The sequence below is a fragment of the Microtus pennsylvanicus genome, chromosome 11 (assembly GCF_037038515.1).
Source record: "Microtus pennsylvanicus isolate mMicPen1 chromosome 11, mMicPen1.hap1, whole genome shotgun sequence".
NCBI lineage: Eukaryota > Metazoa > Chordata > Mammalia > Rodentia > Cricetidae > Microtus > Microtus pennsylvanicus.
The window spans coordinates 1576608-1592429 of NC_134589.1; the positions used below are offsets into that span (position 1 = coordinate 1576608).

The 15822-nt window shown below is 48.2% G+C and overlaps 1 protein-coding gene across 1 annotated transcript in view; it reads left to right on the forward strand.

Moving 5' to 3' along the window:
• Nploc4 (NPL4 homolog, ubiquitin recognition factor) overlaps positions 1–15822 on the forward strand; it is a 45223-nt gene that overhangs the window by 16826 nt on the left and 12575 nt on the right. Inside the window, exons 8-12 of the mRNA XM_075989857.1 lie at positions 1248–1427; positions 2805–2891; positions 4682–4753; positions 5446–5572; positions 10289–10449. Of these exons, the coding sequence (XP_075845972.1) occupies positions 1248–1427; positions 2805–2891; positions 4682–4753; positions 5446–5572; positions 10289–10449 (627 nt within the window). The remainder of the gene's footprint in view (positions 1–1247; positions 1428–2804; positions 2892–4681; positions 4754–5445; positions 5573–10288; positions 10450–15822) is intronic.

Here is a 15822-nt window from a genome sequence, read left to right on the forward strand (position 1 = left end):
CTGTATGTATGTACGTATTGTGTGTGCATGTGGCCAGAAGAGGAACTGGATTTATGGGTAGTTACAAGTAACTGAGCGCTGTGAAGAGAACTCTGGTCCTCTGATGGAGAAGCCGGTACTCTGAAACACTGAGCCATCTCTTCAGGCCCTTACTCATTTTAAATTTATTTTAGTTATTTTGTTTTTTATTTTGGGAGGTGGGATTTTTCTTGGAGATTTTTCAGACGCTCAGCGGTTGTGACTTTGCCTTTAAAAACGTGTTACATGGGAGGTGGCAGTACAGCTTCAGAGATCTGCTCAGGCTGTTGGTTGATAAAATCCTCCTTCCCCTGTTCCCCTGATCTCTAAAGAACAAAGCAGTTTGCTTACCTGCCCTCCCTTCCCTTCTTTCTTTTCCCTTCCCTTCGCTTTCCTTCTCTTCCCTTCTCTCTCTCTCTCCTCCCTCCCTCTCTTCCTGCCTCCCTCTTTCCCTTCCTTCCCATGTTTTAGAAACAGTCTCCAACTGTTTCCTTTAGTCCACATTGGCCTCAGACTCACTGTGTCTGGTCAGAGTAGGCTCTTAGATTTGGGATTTGTCTGTTGTTTGCCGGGTCTTAAACCCCAGTGCACATGCTAGGCAAGTCAATGATCTACCCCGACCACGTCTTTGAGCTACATGTCAAGCCTGTTTACCTTGTTGAAAGAACTAAATAAAGCTGGGTCAAAGCTGAAATGAAAACAAACGGGTCTTGGGCTATGGCTTAGAGATTTAGAACACTTACTGCTCTTGCAGAAGTCCCAGGATTGTTCCTAGCACACACATGCTATCTCACATCTGTAACTACAGTCCCAGACCTCCAAGGACACCATGCATGCGGGTGGAACACAGACATGCATATAAGCAAAACACCCAAATACATAAAAAATAAAACAATCTTTTTATTTATTTGTTTATTATGAATGCAATATTCTGTCTGCGTGTATGCCTGAAGGCCAGAAGAGGGCACCAGACCTCAATACAGATGGTTGTGAGCCACCATGTGGTTGCTGGGAATTGAACTCAGGACCTTTGGAAGAGCAGGCAATGCTCTTAACGTCTGAGCCATCTCTCCAGTCCACGAAACTAAATCTTAAAAAAAAAAAAATAAAAAAAAAAAAACAAACAAAAAAAACCTAATATTTTCACTAGTTTTTTTTTTTTTCTTGAAAAAAGTCACATTGTTTCTGGTAGAATGTTTCACTTAAGCCCGCATTTGTTAATTCTGCAGAAATACAGACATGTGGACAACATCATGTTTGAGAACCACACTGTGGCTGACCGCTTCCTTGACTTCTGGAGAAAGACAGGCAATCAGCATTTCGGGTATTTATATGGACGGTACACAGAGCACAAGGACATTCCCCTTGGCATCAGGGCTGAAGTGGCTGCGATTTATGAGCCACCTCAGGTACGTGGGTGCAGGGCCGGCTGTGTGTGACGGGGCGGGTTGTTTCCAAGGTGCTGAAGTGCCCTTCCAGAGAGCCTCTTTCCTTGTTTTTGCTATCTCTTGCTGTACACTCTTGGGCATGCACACATTATACATACATGCACATGAAATTATTGAAGAATAAGATCACAGCCTTGCTAGGTGGTGACACATACCTTTAATCCCAGCATTCGGGAGGCAGAGTACAGAGCGAGTCCAAGGACAGACTCCAAAGCTACAGAGAAACCCTGTCTTGAAAAACAAAAACAAAACGAAACAAACAAAAAGACCACAGCCTTATTTCACATAGCTCGTTAGGTAGACTTGCCTCGCAGTCCCAAGTCCCAGGTCCGTCCCACACTTTATAATCTGTGTGTGGTGGCACATGCCTGTAACCCCGACATTAGAGATGAAGGCAGGAGGATCAGAACTGTAAGCTCATCCTAAGCTGCACAGCAAGTCAGACTCACAGAGATCTGCCTGCCTCTCCCTCCTGAGTTCTGGGGCTAAGGGTCTGTGCCACCACCGCCTGGCTGCCCCTTTGCCTTCTAGGTCCCTGTAACATAGCCATAAGGTTCTGGTTTAGAGTGATACTCCTGCCCTGGGCTTGGTAAGCTCTGTTCCTTTCAGGAAATTACATCTGTTACCGCTTAAAAATTCTCTTCCTCTAATTCTTGTTTTTGTTTCCAAACAGGGCTTCTATGTGTAGCTCTGGCTGTCTTGGAATTTACTCTGTAGACCATGATGGCCTGGAACTCAAATTCTTCTGCCTCTGCCTCCTGAGTGCTGAGATTAAAGGTGTGGGCCACCAGCACCTGATTTCCTCTAAGTTTCTTAGGTTTATTTTGTGTATACACAGTGGAGGTCAGAAGACAACTTTGGGAGTTAGTTTTCTCTCCCCACCAGGCCATCAGACTTGGCAGCTCTCGGCTTGTTGAGCCATCCGTCTAGGTGACACATGCTCCAGCCACAGCCAGAGCCCATCAGATGCTCCAGCTGAGTAGCTGAGTATCCCAATTTGGGGTGTACGTTTATTTTCTTGGTTCTGTAGCCAAGACACTGAGTCAGAGGGACAGTGCACCAAAGCGGTTCTGGGATGTCTGCCACCTTGCTGTGGCAGTCTGCCTTCCAGCCAGGCTGTGTGTAACAGAATTACCTGTCCACGGGAGTTCTGAAAGCAGCTCCATTCCCCAAATGAAGGTTTCCTGTAGGCACATAGCAGACCAGCCTTCCTTGGGGCCCATTTATGTTTGTAGCTGCAGATCTTCAGCAGGGGGGGAGCTGGTGGGTGGAGGTGGAAGTTGTAGAGGCACCGCCCATCAATTCTGTCTTCTGTTTTCTAACTATGCTGCCTCATAGATTGGTACACAGAACAGCCTGGAGCTTCTAGAAGATCCGAAAGCTGAGGTGGTTGATGAGATTGCTGCCAAACTTGGCCTGAGGAAGGTATGAGGCCTCTGCCAGCCAGGTGACCTTGGGGAAACCTGGGCTCCATGCTGGGGGGAATCCACAGGTGGAATGGCTTAGTCTGGTGTGGGACCAAACCCCTAGCTGACAACGTAGGCTAAACCCTTTGGTCCCTCGTTTGTATTCATTAGTGCAAATTGCTTTGGTTCTGGCGTAGAGTGAGGTGAGCATTCTCTGGCACACAAAGGTGAGCTTTATGGCGCATGTGTGTGAGTCCTGACTCCCCTCCCCCCAGCTCTGCTGGCTGAGGGCCTGCTGCCTAGAGCAAGACTCTTAACTATGAGCCCACGTAAAAGGTAGTCACCGTACCTGAGGACAGTTACCACATTGTACACTGTAGGTGTACTCACTGCTCATGTGGCTTGCTTCACTTTCTGTCCTAGGTTCCTGGTACCCTTCCTGCATCAGCATTGATCTCCTGTGTCTAATGTAGGTCCCCAAACCCGAAGTTTTCATGGGTCCTGCGTCAGTTGCTAGATAGGAGGAAAGAGTCCTTCCAGTCCGTGCCTCGATGAGGGTCTAGGGATAAGGTTGTGCTTTTTGTTTTTAAGATGCATTCTTGTTTTTGTAGCTTGCACTGATCTCAAACTTAAATCCTCCCCCCTGCCTCAGACTCCCACTGTGAAGATTATAGATGTATGCTACCGTCCCTGGCTTGTTAGTATTTACAGATTCACCCTGTGGAAGTCCAGTTCAGTATTAGTAGTCGTGCAAGTTTTGCCCTTTACTTGGACAGGGAGGAATGAGCTATGTGTATTGGTTCGTCTTACCTCTCTTTGAGAGGGCAGGAAACCTAGGCACGTGACTGAGGGAGTCACAGCAGAGTTTTCCCTCCTGAGTCTGCACCTCATTGTCAGGTCGTGGTGTGGTGCAAATTCTGGAGAGAAACTGGGCCACACTTGTGTTTCATAACAACATAATATAAAGTCTGAAGCTACTTAAGTTACTATCAAAATCCAAGTCCCTCGGCTCGCTCTTGCCTTAGCCTGTTTTGGACTGTGCTCATTAAATGGATCCTCAGGACTTGCTTTCTCTGGCACCATCCTTTTTGGTTTGTGCTCATCTGAGCACTGTTAAGACAGCAGTGATCTATAGGGTACCAGTCTGCTGGAGAGGGTGGTGGCCATCTGTCGGTTTTCCCGAAGATGCAGGTGGATGCTTTGCTTGTCCTCTGGCTCCAGTCTGTCAGGCTCTCAGCTCTCAGTGCCTTCTGACTCTGGAGGCCAAGGGCAGCCTAGGTGATAGAGCATGCAGACCGTGTTGCAGTGGGGCATTGAGGCTGCACAGTACCTGGGTTCTAGGATTGGCTCCAGTGATGCAGCTTTAGGCCTTGTGCCCTCAGCCCTCTGTTGTGGCATTCCTTTCATCCTAGGTGACTCTCTCCACAGAGTCTGTTTCTTCCTCGTTCAGGACCTACCCCAGGACACCTTGCTGCTTGCTTCTTGTCTGTCTTCCTTTTCGGAGCTTAAACTCCTTCTTGGTGCCTCCTGTTGGTCTCAGTCTCAGTCACAAGATGTTCTGACTTCTAACAAAGTGTGGGCTTGAGTGGTCCTGAGCAGAGCCTGTTTGCAATGGATGAATGTTTGCCATGGCAGCACCAGAGGAAGGTGCCAGTTTCTCCCTGGCAGCAGAGTCAAGGAACTGTGCTCTCAGCTTTACCTGGCTCAGGAGCCAGAAGGGTTGTCTGAAGGGCACTGCTTTTATGCTCCCTGGACAGAAGCCGTCTGTTGTATGGAGATACTCAAAAGATGCTTTCCTTTTCCATTAAGGTTGGATGGATATTCACGGACCTTGTCTCAGAAGATACCCGAAAGGGTACAGTCCGATACAGTCGGAATAAGGTGAGATGGAGACAGGAATGTTGCTTGGCCCGAGACCTCATTAAGGTAGAGCTGACTTGGATCTCTCCGTCTCTGCACAGCTTGCCAGTAACTTTGAAGACACTCTTCCTAGTTGAGGCTCAGCCTGTTGATTCTGCTCCACAGAGCAGATCCCACTCACCTGCCCTTGCAGCTTTGTGGGAGTGGGTTACCCCAGGCTTTTTAATACGAGTCCCCAATGGCTGGGAATCACAGCTGTTTGTCTCAGTGTTTTGCCTCAGGTATTTTTGAGGTGCTGTAGCTTAGCTCTTTATTTTTTTTAAGACAACGATCTCAGTATGTAGCATTGGCTAGCCTGCAACTCACTGTATAGACTAAGCTGGCCTCAAACTCAAGAGGTCCACGACCTCCCTTTGCTTCCCAAGTGCTGGCATTAGAAGCACTCTTTCTTATTTTTTTTATTTAATTTTAACTTGATTGATTTATTGTGCCTGTGTGCACACATGTGTCATGAAGTCAGGGGACAGCTTGTAGTTGTTTCTCTCCTTTCACTGTGGGGGCCTTGGGATTGAACTCAGGTCAGTCAGTCGTGTTAGCAAGCATCTTTACCTGCTTTTATCTTGCTGGCCCAGCTCTTAGTATTTTCTGCAGAAGAAATGGAAGCTTGTTTTGACACATGCTGTGAATTTGATATGCCGCCTCTCTTGGCTTAGGACACCTATTTCCTGAGTTCAGAAGAATGCATCACTGCAGGAGACTTTCAAAACAAGCACCCCAACATTTGCCGGCTCTCTCCTGATGGGCATTTTGGATCCAAGTTTGTTACTGCAGTGGCCACAGGTATAAATGGGACAGAGTGACGCCATAGATACTATTGCCCATTAATGTTTGTTCTTCTTTGCAGCAGCTTTTCATCCTTAACTTGGTTATAATCAGCTTCTTAGTGAACCTTTGGGAGCATAGATTCCTCCTTTTGTTTTACAATAAAAATTCTGAGTTAGCATCATCCATGAGACTGGGGCCCAGTCAGAACTTCTCCACGGCTATCTTCAGGTCTAATGTTCTCATCACAAGTCTAGGGTAACTCTTGCTTTTGGATGTGTGCCCCTTTTCAGCAGCTAGAAGTGACTGTGCCAGAGGAGAGACTTCTGCTGTCCTGACTCACTGCACTTGATATTGTGAATGGGGCTGCCATTATAACAATTTCCACAAGTGTTAAATAATACATGTCTTACACATTATAACTATATAATAGGTTATAATCTATACAAACATGTACCAGACTTTTGATTATATCCCTACAGAAAAATCAGGCATAGGGCCATAGAATTGAAAGGTGTAGGGATTTGGAAATTGAGAACCAAACTGTAAGCATGTGATCCACTTAGCTAGATTTTAAAGTAAGCACGGATTCTGACTGTGAAGGTCTCATTTCCCTGAGGAACCAGCAGTCCTTTTGTCTAGGTGACCTACTTTCTGGTTCTTACAGTGTCCTTCCCAGTTCACACAGCCTGCATTCAGGGGCCTCGTTCAGGCTGCTGTTTCTTTGAATGCCCCTACCAGTTCACACTGCCTGAGCACAGGGACCTAGATCGGGTCTCTGCTGCCTTTAGATTACTGGTTGAAGAGACTGTCACCTTGCCAGGATTTTTAAGCTTTACTAAATGCTAGCAAGCTTGTCTTTCCTATGGCCTGTGTAGATATTTTGTTTTTGAGTGAACTCCTGAGTGAGATACGGTGGCGGCTTTGCTGTTATGTCGATACAGAGGCATGTTAATTACCGCACATAGGGGCTGGTGACATAGTTTTCTAAATTGTTGCTATAGTTGAGTGCTGAAGGGAGTGAGTGGAGGTGTTGGCTAGGATTAAGAACACCAGAAAGGCCTTTCTTGTGGGTTGGTAAGGCAGATGGCGCTAACAAAAATGGCAGGTGTGAGGGTGCTGTATGGTCTGGATACACACAAGGCTGAGCAAGAGATCCGCCGTAGCTCCATCCTGATTGCCAGGGGGATGGATGGCCTCCTGAGATGCTTCATGCTTTATCTTGCTCAAGCTGAGCCGTGTGCCCCTCAGTAGGTATTGCAGTTGTGTGCGTATGTTTTCTTAGTGGTTTGTAAAGCAACGTAGGGGTTGCCTACATGAACATGTAGGGGTGGAGACATGGATCAATCCTTACTGTTTGTGAAACCTCTGTATCTGGCAGGATGCCTAGCAATTTCAACATCCCACAGAAGCGAGCAGTGCCCTGCATTGAGACAGCCAGAAACACCTTCAGAGACTCCAGCACTGCCACTATCACTGAGAATGGCTGTTCTGGGCGCCTGTGGGCTTCCATAGTAATTCATCTTCTTAAATTACTGTCTCTATGGGGAATTGGTCCCATGGGCCAAAGGAACTGGCACATTTTTAGATTTTTAAGTAGCTTACATCTTGGAGACTGGTTACTTTCAGTTACTGAGTCACATTACTTGTTGAGAGTTTGGGAATCAGATCATCTGTGACGTTCTCTTAAGGGACCTGGAGCTGTGTAGTGGTGACGTAATGACTGGCCTTGTCTGTAGAAGGTCTGTGCTCAGCCTGCTTTTCTGATGTCATCCTCCAGATGGGGCATTGACTGAAGAAGAGCTGCGCAGGGCTGCAGACCTTGTCCAGGGCCTGAGCCATCACGGCTTCCTAACTCAAAGGGAAGTATACTCTTTCCCCGTGTTAGGGTCTTTGGCCAACGACAAGTGGGGACCCTGGAGAGGTACTGAGAAATACCTGCTGCAGTCCCATCTCCTCGTCGGAGAGGATGCTGGGAGCTACATCCTGGGAGTTGGTTGTCAAGGACCGGCCTCAACAAAAACACTTATTACTAGGGTAGGGGCATGGGAATTTTAGAAATATAGCAAATATGAAGACGCCTAAAAATAGTAAGACAGAAAACATAGTATTGGAGGGCATTCCAGTGACTGAAATCATGAAATTCGCCCACATTTATTTTTCCACAGCTTTTATACCCAACATAAAGGGTGTGTGTGGGGGTGTAACAAAAGACTTTATTAACATGATACAAAGGATAGCTCACACAGTCAATCACAGTATCACTCTGAGACATGTAGTCATAGCATTCTGTAGTCTAGGTAGCAGAGATGCTCTAAATCATGTATCCTGAAGACCGCCCCTCCCCAGGTGAAAAGAAGGAGCAGAAGTATGTTTGCATATCCTGACCACCTGTCAGGATGGCATGGACCTATCTTAATGTTATAAGAACCAAGCAATCACATCCTGAGTTGGGACAGGCAACTATGCCTGTCAGTCTCCAAATTCTCTGACCCTCAGACAAGGTGGAAATGGGCCTGCATTTCTCGGTCTCCACAGTTAGTGCCTCTTGTACTGGGCTGGTCTTCTGCAAGCTGAGCTCAGGTACCTTCTGGGTACCAAGGCATAGCCCCTTGCCTTTGCCCATGGGTTTTCCTGAATCCCTGTGATTTTTCCACAGCTTTTCTGGCTTGTCTGTGTATAGTGGTTTTGCTCAAGTGAATGCCACATTACATGTGAGATTTTCATCGTTGGCTGTCGCGTGTGTTTCTTCTCCACTTGAGAAAGGAGTATGTGTGTAGTTCAGGTTACCAATATCACTCCCCCACCCCTCCCCCTTTTTTCTGATGCTAGAGATTGAACTCAGGGCCTCATACTTGCTGGATCTACTGAGCTATATCCTGAGCTCTCTTTGGAGGGTAGGGTGGGGAAGGGAGGATCTCATGTGGTCCAGGCTAGCCTTAAACTAGCTGGAATTAGAAACACGCACCGCCATGCCTGGTTTCTGATGCTTATTTTATACGTACGACTTTCCATTCTCTTCACACAAGACTTCTTTCCCTCATGACCTGTCACGTTTGACTGATCTGAAAACCAGCCCCAGTTTGCAGTACCAGAGCAAGTAGTTGGACCTATATGACTTCTCTTGCGTTCCCCCATCCCCGGTTCTCTGCATTTGAAGCCTTTTGTCTGCTATGAGACATGCTACACAGCTGGGCTGGCCGTGCTGATGACGTGGAATGGGCTCGTTAGGACCGCAGAGCAAGTGCCAGGCTCTGATCAGCACTTTGAGCTGCAATTGGCCTTCTGCATGTAATGATGGATCGCTCAGCTCAGGGGCTGCCTTGCCTTCGGTTCCACTCTTTGCGATTGTTTCTCAGGTGTGGTACAGATGCGTCTGAAACCCAGAGGGTCTGGCTCTCGTCTCTGATTTGTAACTGTTTTCAAGCTGAACCAGAGGTAGAGTTTTAACATCTCCATCGCTCAGAAAGAACAATGGACACTGGAGTTATCTGGTGTGTAGCCCTGATTCGTGGAGGACACCTACCCAGGCTATGCTTGTTCTGCCCTCACCCCCCTAATGTCAGGCTCTCTCTGAAATAGCCATTTATACCCTCTTTGTCCTTAATATTTTCATAAAACCATATTCACTTTTTTTTTTATAAATTACAATGTAACAGATACATAAATTTGTTAATTTGTATTTATTTTCTGTGTGTACCTTTTGTGTTTGTGGACAGATGTGTCATAGCTTGTGTGCTGTGGAATGCATGCCAAGGTGGGAGACCCCTTGCAGGAGCCATTTCTTCTGTATTGTGTGGGTTTAAAGATCAAATTCGAGCAGACAATAGGCACCCTTACTCGCTGTCTCTCCAGCGCCCCCAGTGTTAAGTCTTTGTGGCTGGTGCTCGGGAAGAGCCATGTATACAGAGCAGTATTTGTGTCATGAGTGAGCGGGACTGTAGAGACTGGGGTGTCCATCATTATCCCATATCATAGTGGGAGATCCTGGGCACTGACTTGTAAGACCATGTAGAGTTCTGTAATCTGATTGCTGCATATATGATCTGTGTGCTAGGATCAGTTTTCTCTTTTTATTATTTAGAGAGAATGTAGGGGTGGGGTTGGAGTACCTATGCATATAGGAGTGGAAGTCCCTTCTCTTTTCCTCGGTGGGTTGTAGGTCTCAAACTCAGGCCAGTCTTCAGGCTTCTGTGGCTGAGGTGTTTTTGTTTGTTTGTTTTGTTGTCTTGGAGTCTAAGCTGACCTTGAACTTGCTGTGTAGCAGAGGATGACCCTGAATTTCTGATCCTCCTGCCTCTACCTCCCCAGTGCTAGGATTCACCACTATGCCTGGTTTCTCCCAGAGATTGAACATAGGGCTTCCTGTATGTAAGACAAGAACTGTGCAACCCAGCCCCATACAGTTTCTGTTTTGTTACCTCCACACCTGTACTTCTAGCCTCCTTGCCTCCAAATCTCACTCCGGCGCTAAGGCTGGTGCGATGCGGGACAGTGTCTGTCTTTATACTCTGATGTTCCAAACTGAAAGTCTGTGTGCTGTAAGGGCAGGAAACGCCCCACAGCTCTGGACTCTGAAAACAGGCTGTGGAGGAGTGAGCCTCGTGCCCCAGACATCCTTCAGACCTCCCAGCAGAGTCTTGACTGATTGCTTCCTACCAGCTGGAGGATAGGTGTCATGAAATGCTTCTGATTACCCTTGGTAGATTCTCTTAGAAGGTTTTTCTCTTACAGGTGGTCCGGACAACCAGGTTCACTTTGAAGGGTACCAGGTATCCAATCAGTGCATGGCACTGGTCCGAGATGAGTGTCTTCTACCTTGTAAGGATGCCCCTGAGCTCGGCTATGCCAAGGAGTCCAGCAGTGAGCAGTATGTTCCTGATGTGTTTTATAAGGTAAAAAATACGTGAGAACAAAAAATATTGAATATCTATAGGTTAATGTGAATCTGTCTTGGACTCTTGTGATCTTGTTATAATACTTAGGAGCGACACCTGTGTCAGCGTTGTGTCTGGAGCCTGGCTCATGGGTCAAAGCTTCTGTCATATTCTGGAGCTTATTGTTGCTTACGCAGACTTTGGTGGCATTGCATGGCGTAGTCAGAAAAGGAATCATATGTGTTTGGTTTGGTCATGTTACACCAAATCTTACTGTTGCAGCCCACTTCTGCTTTGTAAAGATGAGAGGCATTTGACTATTGTTGGAATTCTGGCTGCTACAGCTACTCAGTCTTGTGTTGTAGAGTTTCCAAGTGGAAGGACAAATGACAGTAGGAAGGAAACACCATGTCCGAGGCTAACAAACGTCCAGCAGACACTGACTAAGGCGCCCTCTTAATGCAGGCAGCTGGAGGTCCAACCAAAGTCCTTTATCTGTGCAGAGTCGTATCTTCCTTGAGTGAGGCGTCCCAAGTACCCACAGCAGTAACAGACACCAGCTGGGGAAGTCGATGAACTTGAGTCTTCCCTTCCCACTACAGGCACCCTGGTACCGTGGGGTGGACATCAGGAAGCTCAGGAAGTGGCTGACTTCTCACCCTTAAGGGTTTTACTCTTGGGCTGTTTGTTGTTTTCTTCTCCCTGTCACAGAGTTGGGGGAGCACCAAACACACCCTCAGACAAGAAAGCCTTAAAAAATACTTTGAGACAACATGCTCGGATCTGAAGTGGGATGAGGGCAACCTCACTCACAAAGCCAGCTTTGCAGTGAGCTCAACTTTCCCAGCATAATGCACCTCATGGCTGACAAGACAAGGTTGTTTCTGTTGTCCTTGTCTGGAGTAGCTTGGTTGACTTTCTCTTAGGGTTGGTTTTACGCGTGGTTCCTGTGGTTCCTATGTCCAGTCGTAATGTTGCTGTGCTCTCTGGGACAACTCTCAACCTTAGCTGCTCACAGGGATGGCTTCTCACTGTCACGGCCCCTGCCTTGTTTGTTTGTTTTAGATCTCTGTATTTTATTTTGTTTGGGGGGGAGGGCAGAGTCTCACGGTATAACTTGTCAGTATGTAGACCTGACAGGCCTCAAACCTATGTAGATGTGGTTACCTCTCCTGAGTGCTGGAGTCACGAGGTGTACACCACCACACCTAGCAGTATTTATATTTCTTAAAGTATGGGTATTGTCTGCAAGTATGACGGTACTGCATGCATGCCTGCTACCCATAGAGGACACCAGAAGCTGTTGTGTTCCCTGGAACACTCGAGTCACAGATGGTCGTTAGCGCTGTGTGGGTGCTGCAGACTGAACCTGGCCTTCAGGCCAATCAGCCAGTGTGCATAACGGCTCGCCAGCTTTTTTTTTTTTTTAAGATTTAGTTAGCTGGGCAGTGGTGGCTCACACCTTTAATCCCAGTACTGGGGGACAGAGGCAGGTGAATTTTAGGACAGCCAAAGCCACACAAAGAAACCCTGTCTCAAAACAAACAAAGGGTAAAATTTGATCGACAGTGTTGCTATGGCACGGGCAGCTCTTTGGGTGTCTTGTGTAGACTGTCCACTGAGGTTTACTTTCTTCGTTCTTGTTTGGTTTTGTGTGGTGGCTGATGTTTCCCAAACAATGTCAAATGACTGTGTCCACCCCTGTCTGCCTGCTTTCTTTTTTTCTTTTGTTGAGGGAAGGGGTGGGAACAGGGTCTCACTATGTCGCTGGCCCCTAATTTATAGTCCTGCTGTGTGTGCGCCTTCTGTGTACAGGCTTTATGAGCATGAGACAACAGACCCAGCTTTTGTCTTGCTTTTGGTTTTGTTTTGTTTGATACAGGGTCTTTCTATGGAGACCTGGCCGTCCTGGAAGTCACTATGTAGACCAGGCTGGCCTCAACTCACAATAATAGATCTATCTGCCTGCCTCTGCCTTCCAGAGTCAAAGGTGTGTACCACCATGCCCACGTTTGCCTTGACTTTCATCTTACAGGTCGGGCTTTCAGATTTCATCCTTAGCTATGAGTCTGGTAAAGGTGTTGGGTTTTTATTTTTAAAGTAAAACCGGATAGGAAACCTTTCTTTGTTTTTCTCTCTTTCACCAGATCCCTTTGTTTGTCTGGTCTGTGTCAGTGAAAGCATGCAGGAGTGCAGTGCGTGTGTGTAGCTCCTCGGGATTGAGACACCATTCGTCATGTGTTTACTTAAAAGCAGGAAAGAGCCAAGACACCTAAAGCGGGCAGAGGAGGCGTATTGTCTGTGTAGACAGAAAGTTATCCCCCAAGGATCAGGCTGTTGCTGCTTATTCCCAGCACTGAAGGGTGCGAGGTCTAGGAATTGTTTTGTTCTCGGCTGCCTGCATTGCACACGAGGACCACTGGCAAATGCCTGAGCATAGTCACAGTGGGCCCTTGGTTTCTGCAGAAAAACGGGAAGAAGACGTGTAGTGATAACTTTTTAAAAAGATTTATTTTAATTTTTTTGTGTGTGTTTGCCTGCATGTATGAATGTGCACCTCATGTGTATTGTGCCCATGGGTCTACATTGCATCCCATATAGCAAGTTAGAGGCAGTTGTGAACACCATGTGGGCGCTGGAAGCTGAACTGAGTCCTCTGCAAGAACAGCAAGGGCTGTCAGCTACCGAGCTGTCTCTCTAACCCAGTGACAACTTTTGCTTTTAGATTCTTTTTAATTTAAAGAAAGAAAAGAATTGTTGTTAGAATAAACGAGCACCTCTATTAACTGGTGAGGAAATCCGAATATCAGTTCAGATTTTGCAACTGTTACATGGACTTGTCTGGGGATACCTGGGCACCCCAGCGCTGTGAGACTTTTGTGATAGAGAACCATGGCTTTGAACTGGTGGAGGATGCATGATTAATAAAAACCAAAGACAGAATTGGGGTTCAACCTGAAGGTCAGAAAAGCAAAGCAGTCAGCCACTGGCTCTTCCCTCTTCCTCAGTCTGAAATGTCAAACCTGCCTCCGTGGATCTCAGAATGAGGCTGACTGAGAGCTGTCTGCTCCTGTTTAATGCTCTCTAGGGCTGGGATCAGAGGTGTGTCATCCCTGCCTGGTCTGTGAGGCTGGCCAGCGGAGTGGCACACAGGTGGGACTGTGATAGACAGCGGTGGTCTGGGGAGGACTCTTCCAGCCCCACAGTAGCCTGGTCCTCACGTGGAGCACAATGAGCAGAGACAGAGAGGGCTACACGCAGTGAGTGGTATGGCCACTGAGAGGCTGACTAGAGCTGGGTGCTGGTTGCGCACACCTTTAATCCCAGCACTCAGGAGGGAGAGGCAGCCAGATCTCTGAGTTCGAGGCCAGCCTGGTGTGCAGAGCAAGTTCCAGGACTGGCTCCATAGCTACTGGAAAACCCTCTCGGGGGCAGGGGGCAGCAAAAAGAAGAAGGTTGGCTGGGGGATTCAGTGCCTGGTGTGTAGAAAGATCCCACACTGGGAGTGGGCCAAGGAGGCAATCTGAATCTGTCAGGGCCTTGTGGTTTAGATTTCCTGGGTCTCAGTACACAGAGGAGAGACAGAGTAGGAGGTCCTGAGACTTTCAGACCAGGCGTCAAGGGCACTGTGTCGTCCTGGTGGGACCACTGCCGTGGATATTGCTTAAGAGAATAAAGGTTTAAAACCGGGCATTAGAGTCACGATGTTGTTGTCCAGTGGCCTAGACAGCATGGTAGGAAAGAATGTTGAAAACTGGGCCTCTGTTCAAGGACATAAAAGGGGAGAGAGGGAAAGGGAGACAGAAGTCAAGCCTAGGGAGAGCTGAGGTGTCTGGGAAGCTTGAGGGAGGTCTGCGCTGTGTTTAGTGCCAGTAGACTGAGGAGCAGATTGCTCTCAGGAGCCTGCGGTTGGCTGGAGCTGTGCTTCAGGGGCAGAGCAGAGGTGACCACATGAAAAGTGGGAGTTTTGTCTGCGTCCGGCTGAAACTGATCGTGGAGGGGTGGAGTCCTGGGTGGTAGGTGGGCAGCAAAGCAATCAGCACTGAGTGGAGAGCAGAGCGGAGTGAGGAGTGAGGCTGCCACAGAGAGGGGAGCGTCAGGCCTGGAGATGGTGGAGATGCGTGCACCTCGAATCTGCACAGCTGCACAGGGTGTATGAAGGTGAGAGAGGAGCAGGCACAGGATGGGACATTTTCATTAATACTACACATCTGCTTACACAAACCAGGAATTACAGACTTAGAGGAAATCCGCACACAGCTCCCATCACAGGCTCCTTAGTCGCCCTGGCCCCATCCCTCACGCCCACAGCCATGACCGCAGTGGATTGACATCCGGGAGGCTGCCTTCTTCTCCACCTCGACACTGTTTGCTGAGCACCTTCATCAGTAGGTCATACCTGGCAGAGTTGGGTGCTGTTCCTGCCCATGGTGGGGCAGGCAGACAGGCACCCCAGAGTTAAGACGCCAAGCAGGTTCACCTCTCCAGGATGACTGTTGCATCTGGAAGGTTATCTTGTCATTGTGGTGGATGGTGGACTTGGCAGGCCACAGAAAGTGGTATGGAAGGTGGGTTTTAGGACATTCCTATTAGGTGTCATTTAGAAGAGGCTTTGGCAGTCAAGTATCAGATTCCAGAGACCTTAATGAGAAGAGGCAGCAGAGCAGGGGGGGGGGGACCAGGCCTGTGCCTGGGCACACGCTGCACTGGATAGGCCTAGCCAGTGGGGTTGAGGAAGAGGTCTCCGTTCCGTCCACTGTGGAGTTGTGGGCTCGGTAGATGCTGCAGGTTTAGAGGCATTGCGGAGACAGTGAAGAGCGGGAACAAGCCAGCTTCTCCGTGAGCAGGGGTTTGCTGGAACAGTGTGCTAGGTCTGTTTATGGGGACGGTGAGACCAGGCACCAACATTTGCATTTTTGAAAATAGGATATTTCTTTGTATCCTGATCAGCCTCCTGAATTACAGGTGTGTTCTCCCATGCCCAGCTGACGCTGATGTCTGGAGCTGCACTGGGCTGGCATGGTATCCCCAGGCAGTTACCAGTGAGGTTGGAAAACTCAGGCAAGAGATAGGGGCTGATAATGGGAAGCTTAGGTTTGTCTGCACAGAAGGTGCAGATTGCAGTTCCAGAAGAGTGCAAGGGAAGCTGAGATTGCAGAGGAGCCAGAGGGGAGCGGTGGGCACCCCAGGATGCTGCCCCAAGTGAGCAGCCGTGAAAGGGGCAAAGGTCCTCTCCTCAGGGGAATGATGTGGGACTGTGCTGACAGTGGCTTGGGCGAGGACTAGGCCGACATCATCCCTTCCAGTGGGTAGGAAAGAGGACCTCTAACGTCCATGAGCTCCGTTCCGAGGTCGGATGTGGAAGTTGTTATGGCACCCCCAGGAGCAGTG